General features: G+C 53.6%; 1 protein-coding gene across 1 annotated transcript; it reads left to right on the top strand.

Moving 5' to 3' along the window:
* Positions 1 to 15700: 15700 nt before the first annotated feature.
* On the top strand, positions 15701 to 17569 carry NKX2-5 (NK2 homeobox 5). The gene is made up of 2 exons (XM_031598105.2): positions 15701 to 16179; positions 16827 to 17569. The coding sequence occupies exons 1-2, from the start codon at positions 15897 to 15899 to the stop codon at positions 17432 to 17434; spliced, it is 891 nt and encodes a 296-aa protein (XP_031453965.2). The 5' UTR covers positions 15701 to 15896; the 3' UTR covers positions 17435 to 17569.
* The last annotated feature ends 1122 nt before the right edge of the window (positions 17570 to 18691 follow it).

Raw genomic sequence — 18691 nt, 5'->3', positions numbered from 1 at the left:
CTGTTATCTGCTTGGATTCCAGCTCCCAGCGGCTGCTGTCACTGCTCATAATATCCAGCAGCATGGGAGAGAGAGAGAGAAAGGAGAATGGAGAGGGAATATTGAAGAAGTAACAGAGGGAAACACAAAGCGGGGGGTGGAAAAAAGGAATAAAAATAGCCATAAACAAACAAACAAACAAACAAACAGTGATGATATGGAAAGAAGCCAAAGGCAAATGTTCCCCGAGCTCCACCGCAGTTTCCTCCTAAAGGAGTTTCAAGGGAATGGAACTGATGGCAGAAATCAGGGCATAATCTTGCCTCTGCTCACTGCTGAGCAGGCTGCTGAGCACAGAAATTACTCAGAGACATCACCTCCACTCCGCTGCAGACTCTGCCTGATGCTCACCACATATGGATGGGTGGGTGAAGATGCGTAAAAAATGCAATAGAAAAACTGAAGAGAACACTACTAATGAGCTGCTAATGAGGCTACGCCTGCACACACCGTGTAGCACAGAATGAACGCTGACCCATGCCTGCAAACCTGCCCCAGAGCAGAGGGGTGTGAAAGTCCAGAGAGGGAGGGGAAAGTCAAAGCACTGGTAACTTCACATCCATCGCCACCATATCCCCTGCTATTCCTGCACCTTCACCTCTCACAGCAACCCACTCCATTTCCAGCATGAGCCCCGAGCTCTGCACACAGCTGGAGCTTGTTATGCACGTGAGCGTCAGGTCGGACCTGCTGGACCTGCTGCTTCTGCAATGGGTCTGTGCTGCACGGTGCTATGACTCCTCACATCCAGCTAAGTACATGGTACAGGAGAGTCCATGGACCGAGGAGGTGACTCTCAAAATAGCCACAGCAAAGGATGGAGGGAGCAGGGAGAAATGACTTGCTCCAGTTCACACAGCAACAGCAGCATCTAAGGAGAGATGGAAGGCATTTGTGGCCAATATAGAGATGTCAGGAGCTGGGTTACCTAATACATCCACATAGGGCTGGGACACCAGATCGCTCCAGTATGGCCTTCTGGAGCAGCTCCTGGAGGCCAAGCAGGACGCCCAGGTCCACAAATGGATGGCAGGCTCATTCTGTGAGCAGTGCCCAAAGCCCCAAGGCAGGGCTGTGTCCCCTTCATGTGTCTGTGCTGGGGAAACTCCAGCCAGCATTTGGAAGTGGATTGAGGATAAAGATCCAAAGCCCTCACAGCAGCTCTCAGGGCCATGTGCTTTAGGAACAAATGTCAAGAGGATGAGAATAGAAAAGAAGACATTATGCTCAGTCAAGGCCGATGCCATTAACAAAGCCGTGTCAGCATAAAAGCAACCTGCTGGGGTATATATAGCAGCTGGTGGATGCTCATGTCAATTAACACTAACTTAGTAAATTTTATTTTTTTTATTTCACCCACACGCATTTCAGATGACATTAGAAGTAGGATCAAACCCTTACCATCATCTCTTGGAATTCTTTGTGCTTTATAGAAAAAATGCACAAATTGTATGTGATGAAAAGTCACAGTGCTGAGAAGGTGGAAGCAGCAAGCAGAACCTGCCAAAAAAGCTCGACGAGCTTTTAATGGAAATAACTTTTACTGCAAGTATGGAAAAGAACAATCAGCATCACTCATTCTGATTTACTCAATTAGTTCAATTGAACTACTTTTCCATTCAGGTTGTAGTTAATGTCTTGAGTAGCAGGAGAGATTCTTTTTCCTCTGCTAGCCATGAAGAAATATTTCAGAATGTGTTCTGCTCATAGTAAAGTCTTGATAACTCTGATCAGCAAAAAACCTAATTTAGCTTGCTACTTAAAAACAGCCTTGAATACATCACTTTTACATGCAGAATGGGCTTTTATGCACTTATTTTGTTTTCCGTATGTATTTGATCTATGAGAGTCTCATTTAGATAATAGTTCCCTCCTGTCATTCCTGAATTCCCACGTCTATCCTGATGAACTTCAAGACATTTTGCACAGCTAAGTCTCCTACTGAGATCCAAATAAACGCTGTGTAACGGGGCAGGTGAACGCGTGCAGGTACGGCAAACCAACAACAGCTGCAGTGCGAGGGCTGCACTTCGGGCTCCGACCTACATCCTCTGGTCAACCACAGCACACCAGTTGAAGACGCCCAAAGGATTTCGCTGTGGTTGCACCACTCCTGGAGCAAAACCGGCGCGACGCACACCTCCATCTCCCCAAGAGGAGGAGCTCGTTTCATCAGCTTAAGCCACAGGCAACGGTCCGTCTGCCCTCCCTAAAAGCACAAAGCGTTGGGCTAGAGGAGGCGAACTGCTGCTGTGTGCCCCTGTCTCCCAGCAGGACTCCCCACCAACCCCCCCCCCCCATCTGCCGAGCGGCCGCGCAGCTCCGCGTTGCGCTGATCCGCAGCACCACCTTGCAGCGGGAGCGGGCACGGCAGCTCGGCACGGGGAGAGCAGGGACAGAACGAGCGGGGCGAGGAGCTGCGGGCTGCGATTGCGGACTGCGATTGCGGACCTCTGTACGCCCGTGAAACCCAGCGTCAGCACCGTGTTTCGGCTCAGCGGTTTGCAGGACTCTGTGTACGCGATTTTATTCCTCCCTGCTGCCCTTCTCTGACCGCCCGCTTACCTTTGAGGGGAAGGAAAGCAGCGGCAATCGGCTGCACAGAGGCGGCAGCGCGGCCCCAGAAGGCAGCTGGGAGGAGACCTACCCCTATTTTTCCTGCGATGCTGTCCCCACAGCTGCAGATGTGTTGTTCCCCAGTGCCAGATCTTGCACACTCCCTCCAGCTTCGCTCTTGGGGCAGCGAAGGACGCAACTGAAACCACAGCAGCAACCACAAGACGGCCCTTTACGCTCCTGCATCCCTCTGCATAGGTGGTAGATGTGGCCGGAACAGAAGGGGGCCCTGAGCACACGGAGGTGTTCACTCAGGTTCTCAGTTTGTTTGATGACACTCTTAATTGGGACTCATCACTTTTCCACTGGCTTATGGATGCCAGTATCTGGGCTTTGCAGATAACAGCAGAGAAGGGGCGGGTCGGCAAAAGGAAGAGTGTTCAACTAGAACAGCAAAGACACGGCTGGTGGGCTCTGAAACGCTGAAACGTGATAACTTTAAGTTTTAAGCGATTCTTTCCAGAGCCCTTTTAGTAAAAGAAATTAAGTGCTAAGAAGGCTGTTTGCTGGAAAGCAACTCTCGGACCGTTTGTGCCATCAAATCAGCAGCAGGTGGCATACAAATAATAACAACAATCCCGACAGATCAGAACCAAGACACAGGAATTTGTTATTCTGTGACAGAACCGCAGAGCGGCCCGTGCCGGGATCCGCTCACCGTGAAGGCACGTGAATACCGATTGCCACTGAGGAACATCCCGGAGCTCTGCAGCACGGGCAGGCATCCCGCACTACCCCCGCACCCCGCTTGGCGGCGGCCGCACCCCGCGTTTCCCCGAGCGGAGCCCCGCAACCTCCAGCACGGCTCCGCTGCGGGCTCAGCGCAGCCCCGTGCTGTGCGGACAAGGATGCTCTGCAGCCGAGCAGAGGTGATGCCCGAGCTCTCGCTGCCTATTTCTGCTCTTCTTGGCAAAAGCGCCGGCGGTGATCGCATAGCAGTGACAGCAGCAGGAGCTTAATTCTAAGTGGGGACAGAATAAGCTGGGAACCGGGTAGATAAGAGTGATGTTTCCTACTCAGCTGTCCCCAAGGAATTCTATCCCGGGATACTCGGAGTGCGGTTATCTTGGCCATTAGCAAACTTGTGAGGGACAGGTGAGATACCAGCGGACGGGCAAAGGGCGAAGGCAGCATCTCCTGTCAAAGCAGGGGATGGGAGGAGCTGGGCAATGCTAGGCCTAGCTGCTTTGCTTTGATTCCAGGAAAAATACTGGAAGAAATAAGTGCCCAAAGGGAAGCAAATGGATAACAGCACCCATGGATGGCAGCAGCGGCTGGGACAGCATGGCAGTGTGCTTGGTGCACTCATAGGGGAGGCAAGGAGACATGATCCAGAAAAAAAATGTAAGAGCCTGGTGCATTAAATGTGTCTTCTGCATTCATTCCAGTGAATGCATTGATAAATGATAGATATCCACCTCTTGACACTTCTTAGGAAAGAACAACCAACAGTGTTACTGTGCACTGAGCTGCATTTATGAAACCACTCTTCAAAGCAGAGCAATGTTTAACATCTTCTTCTTTTCCTTCTGCTCAAAATTACCATCTGGCAACAGAATTTCTGGAACAGAACCTTTTCTCTGCTTTCTGTTTGGGGACAAACTTGTGCCAATGTCCAGCAGTTCATATACTTTAGGGATGCAGAATATAGTTCTCTTCTGGAACGTACATGGGCTTGAAGTTAAATTCAGATACTGAAAAGATGTGGAGTGAAGCAAGTTGTGGGTCACGCTCTATGTGCATGCACTATGTCAGATGAAAAGGTTTGAGTCCCTTTCCACGCAGCCTCAGGCTGGGTGGTAAATTCTGTCTTTAACCACTGTCACCTCGCTCCTGCTTTGCCCTGAGCTCACCCCATCACACCTGTTTGAAGTTCCATTCAAAACTTCCAGAAACTTTCATCTGAAACCATAGGATGCAAAATCCTCCTCAGACCTCTCAGGAAGCTCTCACCAAATTGGCCTTTTCCCTCATGGCCTCATTTCTCTGGGTTTCATATTTGGGAGGAGGGTCTTGGAATACGTTATAGATGGGTTAAAAATATACCGACTTTTCTTGCTTGGAGATAAAATGTGGCTAAGCAGCACTTCCAGGGAAGGAGGTTATTGTATGAGTGGTGGGAGGCCCAGAGGGAGTCTATGAGCCTTTGTAACACAGTGAAGTACAAAAACAAGCATTAAAATCCTGCAGAAAATTGTTACTTGTTTAAAATTCCTCTCAGCAATAGTGAGCCCAGCTTCTATTCCCACTTATTAGATCTACTAAAACAGGAGGCCTGAGGAAAAATTAAAAAACAGTCCACTCTCATTGCTTCTTTTCCAACAGTGCAGAAAGCAATCCATAATTTCTACCTAAATTTTGCTTCATTTTTTCTTTTAGAAATGCCCATTTTATAAGCCAGCCTGAAATCTAAAGGAAATGCCAGCCAGAAAGTCTGAAGGAAAAAAAAAAAAGAAAAAAAGAAAAAAAGGCTGCAAAGTATTTGGCACTGGGATTTTGTGGAATCCTGATACCCAGCAATGGCTCTGCCCCTTCTGCCATCACCCACTGCACACATCTGCGGAGGCCAAGCAAAGAGCAGAGTACGTGCTGAGAGAGCTGGATCACAAATGCCAATACTGGGTTACACAACTGCTGGCCAAAGGGATGTTACTTGTCAGGAAAGCTTGAGTTACACCTCTCCTTTCTCCCCCAAAAGCAATAGCTCCATCCCAGCATCAGCTGTTGAATGGGAGCGTGTGGGCATTTGGCTGTTCACAGCCCACAGACCTCTGGTACATGTTGTTTCATGTAAAAAACTGCTACGGAAGAGCTGACTGAAAGGGATGCTTCAAGCTGATAAAGAAGGAAGTAAAGAAAATGGAGGAGGACAGCAAAGAAGGGATGGATTTGGAGCTCCTGAAGAGGCTAGCTGTGCTGTTTTGGTTTCATAGAATCACAGAACCGTTAAGTTTGGAAGAGACTGCTAAGATAATCAAGTCCAACCATAAATCAGTTTCATTTGTTTAAGGGAAGAAGACTAGCACAGTTAGCTTATCCAGCTGCTAAGCTGGAGCAGAGTCCTTGGCACATAACCAGAGGCATAGGGCCGGGTGTCTGTGGGTGCTGCATGTCACACAGCCTGCAGCAGATCTGCAGAGATGGAAAAATTGAGAAAAAAATAAGAAAAAATTCTCAGAAAGAGTGGTCAGACATTGGCACAGCTGCCCAGGGACAGGGTGCACTCACTGTCCTTGGAGATGCTCAAGAACTGTGGAGATGTGGCACTGAGGGATGCAGTCAGTGGGCATGGTGGGGTGGGTTGATGTCGGACCTGATGATCTTACAAGTCTTTTCTAACTTTAATGATCCTATGGTTCTATGAAAAGCTGAGTCAGGCAGCAAGCAGCCATCCTGGCACTGCTGAGTGGCACTGCATGAGCTGCAGCAGGCCTTGCTCTGGGATAAATAGGTGCAGTCAAGTCTAGATGCATCCTAGATTTGAGCATGTGGGCATGCAAACACAGAGAACAGGCAGCACTACCTGCTGAAATCAGGCACGAGCGCGAGATGCTGCTCGGCATTAGGAGAGGAAAGAAGCTCTGTGCTCGCCATGCAGACAGCTGTCAGCTCCTCGGCCCTCCATCCATGCCTCAGCCTGGACTGGCTGCAATCTGCCACCATGTCAAACCTCCCATTTCCCCAGGTCAGCAGAGCTCTGAGGAAAGAGGATCCAGACAGGACTTCATCTTGGTGACAACTTTCTGTGGAAACTGAAATCCATTTGGCAGTCAGGAACAGCATGTTCAGCTCTTGCCAAAAAGATCACCAGCAGCCTTTGGCACATTGGTTGTGTGGTTTCCCAAGTGGTAGAAGGGATGACAGGTTCGTATTAATTCCAGTCAGCAAATGGATTATAAATACTCCCCCAGCCAGTTGCCACCTGATAGGACTGTCCTTGAGTTCTGCAATTGTGGAAGGGAGTTGTCAACTCTAAATTTACCCACCAGCACACGTTGTGTAAACCATGCTGCTCTGAGATCCTCGGTAGAAACTTGTGCTGTAGCCCAGTATGGATTAGACCAGAAATTGCTGGTTCCACCCCCAGACAGACATCTCACTGCTGCTTATCTCAGGGTTTCGACGACAGTGAGGAGAGCAGGATGGGTTTGACAGGACGCGTCGCTGTATTGGCCATGCAATTGCCACAGCAGTCAAATCAAGTCTGAGCTAACAGAGTGATCAAAAGCCGGATCCACCTAACATCTTCCTGATGAGGTAACAGCTCCTGCTCCTAAGGATAGCCTTTCCCATCATAAAAACGCACGCCACAACTGATAGAAGGAAAGCCACGCCGAGGATGGGGTGTCCAAAAGCAGATAGAAGTGAGACAAAGCAGACAGAAATAGCGTTCCCTGGAAATGCAGTGGGCAGGATGCTAATGTTCCTCCAGACGGACTGTTCACTCGAAGAAGTGTGGCTGGATAGATGCAACTTTTGCAAAACAGAAAGTGAGCAAAAAGAAAGCAAGCAGGGAGCTCAATATTTCTAGCTTTAGAACAACACCAGTGTCGGCGCATTGGGCAAATGCACAACCCAGCTGTGCTGTGTTAAACTCTGCTCTGCTTTGGGCTTCTAATTTTGTGCCCCTTATTCTCTTGCTGTGCACTGCGAAGGAAGCCCAATGTCTGCTCCCCAACTGCACCCACAGTGCGGGTGCCCATTGCCCCCAGACCTCTCAGCACAGCATCTCCAAGGAGGGCCGTGGGTCCCACCAGGTGGCACCTGACAGCAGAGTGAGGGACAGCAGTGTGACAACCCAGTGGCCACTTCTGGACGGAGCCTCAAAAGGGCTCGTCCTGTATTTCCATTATTCCACGTGCTGAGTACTTTCTATCAGCTGAGACCAAACCACGCCTGCCCGAGCAGGGAAACCTCAGTGGAGGTAAATTGCAGTTCTTCTGTGCTTTTATGTATTTTACAAATCCTAGCATCTTTTAGCATCCCAAATACTCGAAGTCACACTGTGTACTGCCCCAAATGAATGCATGCTTTTAACTTCAAACCCTGCACATCACACTGTCTGAGCAACAGGAGTAATGCTTCTCCATGATACCCTCCCACACATGGGATGGGAACGCAGAACACCTGGTACCAAAGCCCTCACACACTCCTGCAATGAAAGATGCAATGAAAAGCTCTGCCTCCACAGCCTAACAGCTCACTGTGGAGCAAGGCCTGGGGCCACATGCTCAACAGGAAGCATAAAACTAAATATTGAATGGCAGCTTGCTGCACCAGCGCTGCTCATCCTGCACACTTCAGGAGGTGGAGGCCATAGGGGGGAAAAAAAGAGAAAAAAAAGCAAAGCTAAAATAAAGCCAAAAACTCCATTCCTGACTATGGATGTACACAGCAGGGGTCCCATCCTGTGTGCTGAGCACCTGACTTTGCAGCTTGCACAACAATCACTTTTCTTCATTTTTGCTCGTGCATTATATATATAAAAACTGGTTCAGAGTGAGTCCAGCAACCAGCCAAGTAAAGGGCCAACTTCAAAATGCAGATTTACTCCAGAGCTTCTGGGGCTTATCACAAAATTAGTACATAGAGCTAATGTTGTTTACTCACATCAGGCTGTAGAACAGAAGTCTGTACAGCAGGACGTGTTACCCTACAGGAACCTTAATCCAGCTAATGCTAGCAAGTCCTTGAGAAAAAATGTGGTGGGGACGAGAAAAGGAAAGATTGGGTTCAGTGAGCAAATCTTCACTGCTTCCATTGGATCTCCTCCACAGAGCTACAGCCGCGGTGCCTCCTTCTGCTCAACCCCTACAGCTCAGCACTGACACGGCCGAGGTTCAGCTTGGCACAGCTTTCCCATCCATGCCAAAATCTGAGGTTCCCAGGATGGGAGATATGTGGTGATTTTCCGCTCCGCCGTCTGCAGCAGCTTCCATCACCTTAAGTGCAAAGCTCTGCCTGAATGTGAACTACTGGATCAGGTTCATATTTTGTAAATATTATTGTTATTTTATGGACTTTGGCATCAATGAGAGCAAAGATAGAGAATAAGACACAATGGTTCGGAGTGTGACTGTTATTTGTCCATTTTTTAAAACGTGGGGACGGAGAAGGAAAAGAATAGTTTAGAAATGCGGTTAAACACATTTTTTTCTCTAGAGGCATTTAGGTTTTTGCCTTTGCTTTGTTTATTCTTCTTTGGGACTAAGTAAAGCCATATTTTTAAACATAGGACATCCCCCCTTTCCATTTTAAATACTGAAATTCTAAGAGTCACTCTAGATAGGGCTCAGGCTGCTCTGCCCGCTTGGAGCCGAATGCATCTCTCAGAGTGTTTTCTTGTGGCCTAAGAAAGTATTTATTTTTTCATCCATTCCACTTGGATGCACCTTTGTTCGTTTTCCAGGGCCGGTTTGGTTCCACAACCGAAATTACAACGTGCAGCAGAATCCACCGTTTGGGCCTCCAGTCTGTTATGATACTCCAAGCACATGCATGATCCTCATAATCCACATATTTAAGCACTTACTATTTCTTTATTTCTCTTCTTAGGATTTACCGCCACGCATGGGAGCAGCGGTGGAAACAACTTCTGGACAACACGAAGGGAAAAGGCTCAGAAAACGCTCAGGGATAGAATTTTTTTTCCCCCGGTTTGGATGGGGGAGGGAGAAGCGCATTTCCAACCGCATTTCCAAACCCAAAAAGCCATTGGAGAGAAATGCAGAGGTTTGGGTCCCCCCGTGCAGTGTCGGGTGTCCCCGGGCTGCAGTGGGAGGTCGGAGTGCAGGGCCCACACGGGTGCCCCGGGCACAGAAGGGCTGCGCTGGGGCAGGCGGCATCTGGGAAGCAGCAATGCAGAGCCTGACAGCTCGGGGACAGCCAGATGTTTTCATCATTATGGAAAAAATCTGCTGGTGCCTCTTTGCCCAGAGAAATGCTGGAGGAGGAAATATCCTCTTGAGCTCTGGTCAGGGCTGCATATTAAAACTGCGATGGGTCAGGGACTAAAAAGAAAAAAGAAACCAAAGGAAGGGAGGAAGGGATGTTTTCTGCCTCTGGCTCTAGCATTTAGCACAACGACGCCCCAGAAGGCTGCATTGCCAGCCCTGGGGTTTTTTCCCAAGCCTGCTGTCCCAGAGGGCTGAGACTCCCCAGAGGGCTGAGGACTCGGCCTGCATGGGGTCCCGCTGCTGTCCCTCCAGTTCCCACCCTACGGAGCTCCCCCGTCCCTCTGCCCGCAGCAGGTGCTGCCCTGGGGCTGCATGGGGCCGGAGCACAGCGCTAACCCGGCACGGCAGCAGCGGGCGCCGCGGGTCCGGCTTACAACATTGGCACTCAAGGGGTCACCCCCCGGGATTCGCCCTTCCCATCGGATCCCCGTTCCCAAAAGCAGCGCGGCCAAATCCCCCTCCCCACTCCCCCCCCTCCCACACACTGCCTCAAAACCGTGAGGAAAGCATGCAGAACGGTGAGAAAAACCAACAGCCAAAAACGATACTCTCCAATTTGTTTAAGAAATCAACTCCGTCCACAAAATAAATTCACATTTCACTGACTTTTGATATTTCCCCCCCCCCCCCCCCCCCCCCCGATCTTTAATTGCCCAACAGAGCACGGGAGGTGTCCGGGCTGAAGCATCACCCTCTCCCTCCCCCCTCCCCGAGCTCCTCTCCGCCCTTCTGTCGCGGTGTCCCTGCAGGGAAGGGCTGAGCTCAGCGGGGCTCCGAAACGGGCCGGTAAGGAACGCGGGGACCGCATCAAAACTGCGGGTCTGCTTTTGCGGATGCGGCTTTCATTTGAAATTTAAAAAGAAACTTTTCGAGATGCGACAAACCCGGTAACGTTACCCAGGGGAAACAAGCTAAAAATCTGAAGAATTTGCACAAGATTTTCGTTTCTTTCTCTCACGTGCATCTATCGTATTTACAGTGAACTGCACGCTCATCGGGCGGGTAGAAACCCTTTTCCGTGTGTTTATTTCTCACTTTCCCGTACGGCGTTTTTTTTCTCCAGCCGTTCTCCCCCCTCCGGAGGACACAGAGCAGCAACCGCAGGGCCCGGGGAGGGGGGGTGGCTGGCAGAGCCGGGATGCTCCGCTGCGGAGTCCCCGAGCCGTCCGGAGCCGCAGCCGAGGCCGGGGTTCCCCACAGGGCTGCGCTCAGCAGGTGCGGCCCTCCGGCACGGAGCGCGTTTGCCCGGAGCCTCCGTTCTTTCTCCAGTTCAGTGGTGGGAAAAGGAAGAAACGCAAACCGAAATGAAAACAGCAATAAAAACGCGAGATGGACGGATAGCAAAAAGTGAAAGCGGGTCCGACAGCGGCAAGTTAGCGGGGTTTTCATTCGTTTTCGTTATTATTTTTAAATTGATTATGAGCTGGCCGTGAGCCTCGAAGGCGGGTGGGGGATTTCGCGGGACAGCGGCAGCCCCGGCCCCCAGCCGGGGGACCCCCAGCTCCCGTGCCTCCCCCGGGCTGCTCCGCTGCGGTGCGGTGAGCGGGGAAGCGGAGGGAGAGCGGAGCCCCCGACCGCCCGTCCCTGCACTCTCGGCAGCCGATTTCATGCCTCTCCGGTTGTGGGTCACGAGCCGGGCCTTGGCGGGAGCCGAGGTGACATCGCCGGGAGACGCTGGAGCGGAGGTAGGGGTCAGGGCTCTGTAACTCGACCGGTTTCATCCTCCCCCCTCCCCGGCTCGGCGCTGGCGGGGCTCTCCCGGGGGTGCGGGCTGCTGGGAGCCCCGGGGAGCTGGGACAGCGGGAGGGAGGTGGGAATGCTTTTTAGGACAAGTAATGTCCCAACACCATCTCACGTTAAACGTGCCCCCACCCCGAGCCGCACACCCCCCCTGCAGGGCCAAAGGCAGTCCCGACCAGGGGAGGGATGGGAGCGGGGTCTCGCTGCTCTGGAGCCCCGGAGCAGACCCACGGCGTGACATCGCGTAATGGATGGGATTCGTACAGGCAGGAGGAAGCTGCGGTTGCCCTGAGATCCCCGCGGCGACTCCTACCCGCCCGGTACCGGCGGTCGGGGCTGTGCCCGGGCAGCCGCCGCCGTTACAGCTTTGTCCTTCACACAAACCCACAGCTCGCTGTGTCCGGAAAGAAAGAAAGAAAAAAAAAATCCGTTTTAAAACAATTTTGTCCATCTACTGACACCGCTGCTGCACGCTGGCTACGGGATTCCCATGTCAAGCCGTTGTTGTGTTTACTAAACGTGAAAGCAACCCCATTTAGTTTTTCTGTCCTTAAAAGAATTGTATCGCGTCGTGTTCCTCTTGGAAACTTAACGAACGAGCGCTTTGGTAATTAACTCACACCATTCAAAAGGTTTTACTCGAGCTCATGTAAACGGTGCGTATCGGAGGCGGCACCGAAAAGCGATCGCTGCGGCAGTGCTCGGGCTCTGAGACGGGAGCAAAGTCCCGAATTCATCTCCCATCAGGGAGCCCGGCACAGGCAGCAAAGCTACAGGACAGGTAAAATTTAAGCATTTCGTTTCTCTGAGCGGCTCGCAGCCGAGGGGGAGGAAACCCACCTCCTGCGGCGCGGAGCAGCAGCCAGCCTAATTGCCGGATTCCAGGCACGGAGCCCAGCGAGGGCAGCAGGGAAAGCCCACAACTGCTGCTCGAGTCACCGTGCCCCGGTCACCGTCCCGAGACACCGACCGAGATGGGAGAGCAGCCACCAGCCGTCTCCTGGGCTCTTCTCCCTAAAAAGCAAAGGGGGATTTAAAACCGAAACATCACGCGGTTTTATACTGGGTTTGGCAGAAATCGCCCCGAAATAACGGAGAAGACCCAAGCGGGTGCTTCCCGGCCGCGCTCTGCTCTGCTCAGAAGGGCAGAAATCTCTTTTCCAGGCGCAATCCCCGAGGTGAGACGCTGGGGGTTGGAAGATGCTCTCCCCGCAGGAAATGGGCTCTGGGAACTCGCTCGGTTCCAGCAAGAAAGGCCCAAAAGAACCACAGCAAGGGAAGGAAGGAGTTGTGGCTGCAGCAGGGAGAAGCGCCTGGACAGCTCCAAAAGCGTTTTCCTCCGCAGGAACGCGGAGAGGTGAAAGCAGAGCTCCGGAGAGCTGCGGGAATGCCGAGATCCCACAATGGGAACGGGGAGATTGGCACCAGCTCGCGCAAGGAAACCCTAATAGGCTATTTCTGGACTACTGGCTCTTAACAAATCTATAGCACCTGAAGTGTTAGCACTCAGTTAGTGACAAGGTTTTAAAACCCAGCGTTTACCGGCGAGGTATAAACAGAGTCCTCGGGAGATAGCCGGGAATTAGGGCGGGAGGGGGCCCGGACACCTTAGCCGGGTGGCAGTAAGAGGAAAACTTTTCCAAAAGGCCCCTTTTCTCTCTCTCTAAACAGTCCGAGGTGTCGAAAGCTCGGGGGGGGGAGGGAGGGAGGATGTGCTCTGCGGAGCTTTTTGAGGCTTTTTTGTTTGTTTGTTTGCTTGTTTGTTTTCAGCTCTCTAAATATATACGTTAAACGAATTTCATTTAGTAGTCCTGGAAGGAAGCGATGGGGTGGTGTGGAAGTCAGCCCCAGTCTGAAAGGGGTTCGTGGGCGCTGGGGTCGGATCGGGGCTGTGCGGGCATTGAGCCGCGGCACGTCGGGCTGAACCGCCCGCATTGGTGCTCAGAGCCCGGAGTGAACCGGAGAAGGAGGCGGGGTGCCGAGCCCCGACCCGGAAAGTCCGTGAGTTGCAGCGTGTCAGTGACTTATTCATCAATCAGCCGGACACAGAGCAGACCTGGCCTCTCTTTGCTCAGTGTTTGCTTTTTCACCAATTATTGCGGCCCTGCAGCTCTTTTTGTTGATACAGTAGTTCTAAAAAGTGCTAATGTTCATTTATCAGGGGACCGAGCCCGGGACTCCCACTAGTTGTGATTCTTCCAAAAATATAAACACGCGGAGAAGGGCTAAGGCTAAAGCCCCCATTTGTTTCTAAACTGCGGTATTAAAAGTGATGCATTGTTAAAGATAAAGCGGAGATAACGCTGTCTGTCTCCAATGAATGTCTCCCCGACGCATTAATGACATTCCAAATGATAGCTCCGGCTTATCGTTCAATTAATCACTTCCACCCTCTGCAGCCGGGACCACATCGATCGGGAGCGGCCGTGTGACTGCGGGCAACCCTTCAGTGCTCCAGCAGCAGCCGTTCGCCGGCCGCTCTTCTGCCTGCGTCCCCGGGGCCGCCCCGACGGGGATGAGCTGCGGGCCGGGACCGCTCCTCTGCGGGCTCTCCGGGTGGGCAGCGCCTTTCTCGCCGCCCTGAGAGCTCCGCCGTGCAGCGCTGTGTCTCCCGGTAGCCCCGTGCACCCGGATTTCTCCCGTCCCGAAGGAGCTGCCCTGAAAGCGGGTGGGCCTACTGCCGTCGGGCAGGGTTTAGGGGGAGATCGCGTTCACTTCGTTGTTTTAGAGTTTCCCTAAGCTATCTCGATTAGGTTGCAGAGAAATGAAAGGGAGGCAGCGAGGTCTGAAAGGCCGCCGGGCGGTGCCCCGCTGACCCGACGCACGGGAGGCTCTGGGAAGCTGCCTCCGCCCTCCCCGGGCTTCTCACCCCTTTTCCTGCAGCCGAGAAAAGGCACTCCGAGCCGCCGGCCCCCTCGGGCCCGGTATCCCAGGGACGTCCTCGGGGAGCGCAGCCGCACGGAGTGGCGTGGCCGCCGCCCTCCCTCATTAAATAGCCGTATTTCAGGTCTCCCCGCACGCTAATCGCTCCGACTGTCAGCGCGAGATCCGGATCTGCTTCACAAAGAACCGCTCCCGGAAAGGCAGCGGGAGGCTGCACGGAGATCGCGAGCGCTGATGCAACCCCGGCCCCAAAATCACAGCTTCACCAGCAAAAGAACGCTTAACTCAGTGCCCCCGAGCGGGACTCGAAAGTGGAAAGGCGCAACATCTCTCCGGAGGAGAGGGGAAAGGCAGCAGCTCGGGGCAGAGCTGCGGACAGGTGCTCTGCTTTTCCCCGCCTCGGAGCATCCATCCTCATCTACGGGAGGAGGAAGGTTTGCGGCAGGGCCCGGCTGCAGCCCGGGAACAAACCCTGCAAACCGCCCCTCATCTACAAAACCTGCCCCCGTGTCCCGCAGCTCCGGGCACTGCGTGCCTGGGACGCCCCAACTCACCGCAACCGCGGGGTCTCTCCGCTCGCTGCCCGGCCCCATCTCCCACCGTCTCACGGTACCGCACCGAACAAATCGCTTAAAGAGATTGGTTTTGTTTTTTTTTCCCCTCTCACCCCTAAGCCAGAAAGCTCCGTACCGCCCCTCCTCAGCCTGAGGATTTGCCGCTACGGTTCCCTCCGGCGACTCCGAGTGCGTGAAGTCACCGACCCGATGCTGCTCCGGGTGTGCGGGGCTCTGCGGGCGGACAGAGAACCGAGAGCAGCAGACCGGGCCGGGAGCTGGGCTGCCCCCGGGGCTGTATTATCCCCAAGACCCCTCGGTGCTCCGAGCGCCATTGGGTAGCGGCGGAGCAGCCCTCGCAGGGTTTGCTTTGGTTTGAAAATTTCACAAACAAGGGCGGAAAAAACAACCCATTCCTCCCCCCTCCCTCACCCGCCCGGGGCTGCTCAGGGTCGTTGTGTCGCGGGGCTTTGGAGTTGCGCTGCACCGCGGTGTGTTAAGCACGGATTTCCCCTCGAACGCGCTCGCAGCGCGGCGATCTCCCGTTTTGTAGTTCCTGTGATCGGATATTGTAGAACACTAAAAACGAAAACTCCGCTCCTTCTTCAAGAAAAAATGAAATCAGCACATATTTGGTTGATGGTTTCCTCCCGGCCTGTTTATTTAATCTGACTGTATGATAGATGGCATCAGATAGGGGCTCTGTACACATCAGGCCAGTCGAGAGTGTTTTTCTTTTTTCTTTTTTTTTTTTAATGGATCAACAAACTGAGCGGGGAAAGCTGGATAAATACAGTGCCGCCCCTTTAAATGAGCGGGGATGTTTTTGCGATGTATTACTATATTAGGTGACAAGGAACTTTGCATCTCTCATACCATCACGGCAATGTTGGCCAATAGAAAGCTAAAGTCACCCAAAAACTGCCTAGTCCCTCCTTCCCGTCCCTTATGGTCCGCTCCTACCTGCGCGCAGCACACAGGGCCGCCTCCCGCGGGATGCTATGTGCCCCCCCCGGCAGCCCACGCTGCAGCAGCGCTCCGGGCCGCCCGCTCCTCGCTTCCCCTTCCATGACCCCGGGCTGCGGCCGCTGTCCCGCTTTCCTCCGCAATGTTTCCTAGCCCTGTGACGACGACTCCCTTCTCGGTCAAGGATATTTTGAACCTGGAGCAGCAGCAGCAGCAGCAGGGCGGTCTGGCCCCTATGGAGCTCTCTTCGCCCTCCTGCATGTTGGCCACCTTCAAACAGGAGGCGTTCGGTTCCGAGCCGCCCGCCCTGCCCGAGCTCCCCGAGCCGCACCCGGCCAAACCGCCCGCCGCCTTTCCCGGCCCCTACTACGTGAAAAGCTACGGGGAGATGGACGCGGCCAAGGATTCCAAGGCGGACAAGAAAGGTAAAACTGCAGCCCGGGGCTGCGGCACTGCGCTCGGCCCTTTGCAGCCCGGCCCAGGGGCCCGAGGAGAGCGAGAGCTCGGGAGGAGCGTCCGAAGGCCTTCCGAGGTGCCACGATGGGGAGAAACCCCCGGTACCCGAGCTGGGGCACGGGGCAGGGGAGGCACGGGGTTACGCCAGGCCTCAGCTGTGGCCGGACAGCAACGAGGCAGTGAATATTTTTCTAACGAGCACAGCGAGCATGTCTCTGTGGGGTGGGATTCAATACAAAGGGATGTAAATATGAGCTAAATCCAAAGACGAGACTAATCCAAATATGAGACAAATCCAAGCCCAAGTTGTGGCGGAACCAAAAGGGATGCACTGAGCCTTATTTACAACAAACAAAAGCAAGCAAACAAACCCTAAAAAAAAAAAAAAAAAAAAAGCCTAAGCAAACATAACAACAATAATAATAATGATGACTGCAAATTGCTCACGAGGTGCTCGGAAGCCCCGGACGGAGCTGCTGCCCTGCAGACCCCACACGGATGGGACTGAGCGGTGCCGCGGGGTTCCCTCGCGGTGCACACGGGTCAGTAACACCGTTTTGCCCTTTTTTATGTTTTGCTCTCCCTGTTTTTCCTTTGTCCGTGTGTTTTGCTGCAGAACTGTGCTCCCTACACAAGAGCCTGGAGCAGGAGAAGAGAGAGCTGGAGGATCCCGAGCGGCCCAGACAGAGGAAGAGGAGGAAACCCCGCGTCCTCTTTTCTCAAGCCCAAGTCTACGAACTGGAGAGAAGGTTCAAGCAGCAGAAATACCTCTCGGCTCCCGAGAGAGACCATCTAGCGAACGTCCTAAAGCTCACCTCTACCCAGGTGAAAATTTGGTTCCAGAATAGAAGGTACAAATGCAAAAGGCAGAGACAGGACCAGACCCTGGAGATGGTGGGGATCCCACCCCCCCGGCGGATAGCGGTGCCGGTGCTGGTGCGGGACGGGAAGCCCTGCCTGGGGGAGTCTTCTCCCTACAGCTCGCCCTACAACGTCAGCATTAACCCCTATAGCTACAACGCCTACCCCGCGTACCCCAACTACAACAGCCCCGCCTGCAACGCCAACTACAATTGCAGCTACCCGGCCGTGCAGCCCGTGCAGCCCTCGGCGGCAGGCAACAACTTCATGAACTTCAGCGTGGGGGACTTGAATTCGGTGCAGCCGCCCATCCCACAGGGGAACGCGGGCATCTCCACGTTGCACGGGATTCGAGCGTGGTAGGGCGGCCCGGGCCCGGAGCTGCGCGGGGGGGTGGAGGTCGGGACATCGCCGGGCTGCAGGGCGAGGGCAGCTCGGTGCGGGACAGCGGGGAGCTCCCCGAGGCTCTGGGGCACGGGGTTCGGCCCGCTCATTCCCCTCTCCTCATCTTCCTACAGAACGGTCGGTCATTTCGCTTGACTTGTTCCTAAACAACGGCAAGCCAAGCCCTACAACTCATTATTATTATTTTCTTTTTTTCTTTCTTTCTTTCTTTCTTTCTTTTTTTTTTAAACTCTTATTCTAATTATTATTGAGAACCACATTTAATTTTGCACTTCCTGTCCGGTTCCCCCCCCTCCCATCCAGCCCGGTCCGCCCGCCTCTCCCCGCGGTCGCTGTCCCAGCGCAGGACGGGGACGGCCCCGCCGAGCTCCGGGCGCTCCGACCCGCCCCGTCCGCTCCCCGTAGGGTTATGCACTAAAACGTGAGTTAGGATTCAGATGCACTGCCCGCTCCTCGCCCCGCCGCCCGTTCGGACGTGTTTCCCTTTGCTGTACGAGCTGACGGAGATCAGCGAGTTGTCATTAAAGAGAGTGGCTTCACCTTGCGCGTTCCTGGCCTTCACTGGGCAGCCGAGGACCCCCGGGGCTCCCAATGCCGCCCCCGATCACCTTTTTGTATTACTTTTCCCCTCCTCTCCGTTTCTGTACCCCTTCGGTAATTGCGGCGATTCCCGGTTTGGTGCGAGCGTTAATGTATTTTTAAAAGCGATTTAAAAGCTGCTCTCAACCTCCCCTCCCAGCCCAAAAAGGACCGCCGTGCCTTGTCCCCCCCAGTTCCATCACGGGAAGGGCCGGGAGAGTTGCTGGGGGCTCTGGGAGGTGGGGAGCCCCACTCGCTGCTCCTGGACACTTTGGGGCCGGGGGTGAAGGGACAGATTTCTTCCTGACACGGAAAGGCAATAGGAGGGCAGCAAAGCTCCGAGCCATAAAACATCGGATCGGGTCCTGCCCGCGCCCCCACTGCGTTGCATTCCCATAGAGACAAGGGACAGAACACCCCCCGGCCCCGAAGTGCTCGGGGGCAGTGAATGGTGCTCCCCCCTCCCGGCTCCGACCCCACTTCTGACTCAGCCCCAGCCCCTCGTCCGCTTTTACAGTAGTCGCTATTAAATGTCAATTATTGGGAGTGAGAAACAACAAACATTGTAATTCAGCGCAGTCAAAACATCCTCTGAGTGTCTGAGATTGTCCGGCCCGGCGATAAGGCGATTAGGGG

Source organism: Phasianus colchicus, chromosome 15 (assembly GCF_987193195.1).
Source record: "Phasianus colchicus chromosome 15, bPhaCol1.hap1.1, whole genome shotgun sequence".
Classification (NCBI taxonomy): domain Eukaryota; kingdom Metazoa; phylum Chordata; class Aves; order Galliformes; family Phasianidae; genus Phasianus; species Phasianus colchicus.
Note: the sequence above shows the minus strand (reverse complement) of the source record. Positions and strands in the feature narration are given on the sequence as shown.

Bases quoted from the DNA above. Each gene is read 5' to 3' on its own strand.
- NKX2-5 (XM_031598105.2), top strand. From the start codon at position 15,897: ATGTTTCCTAGCCCTGTGACGACGACTCCCTTCTCGGTCAAGGATATT. The intron at 16,180-16,826 runs GTAAAACTGCAG...GTTTTGCTGCAG, and splicing joins TTCCAAGGCGGACAAGAAAG to AACTGTGCTCCCTACACAAG.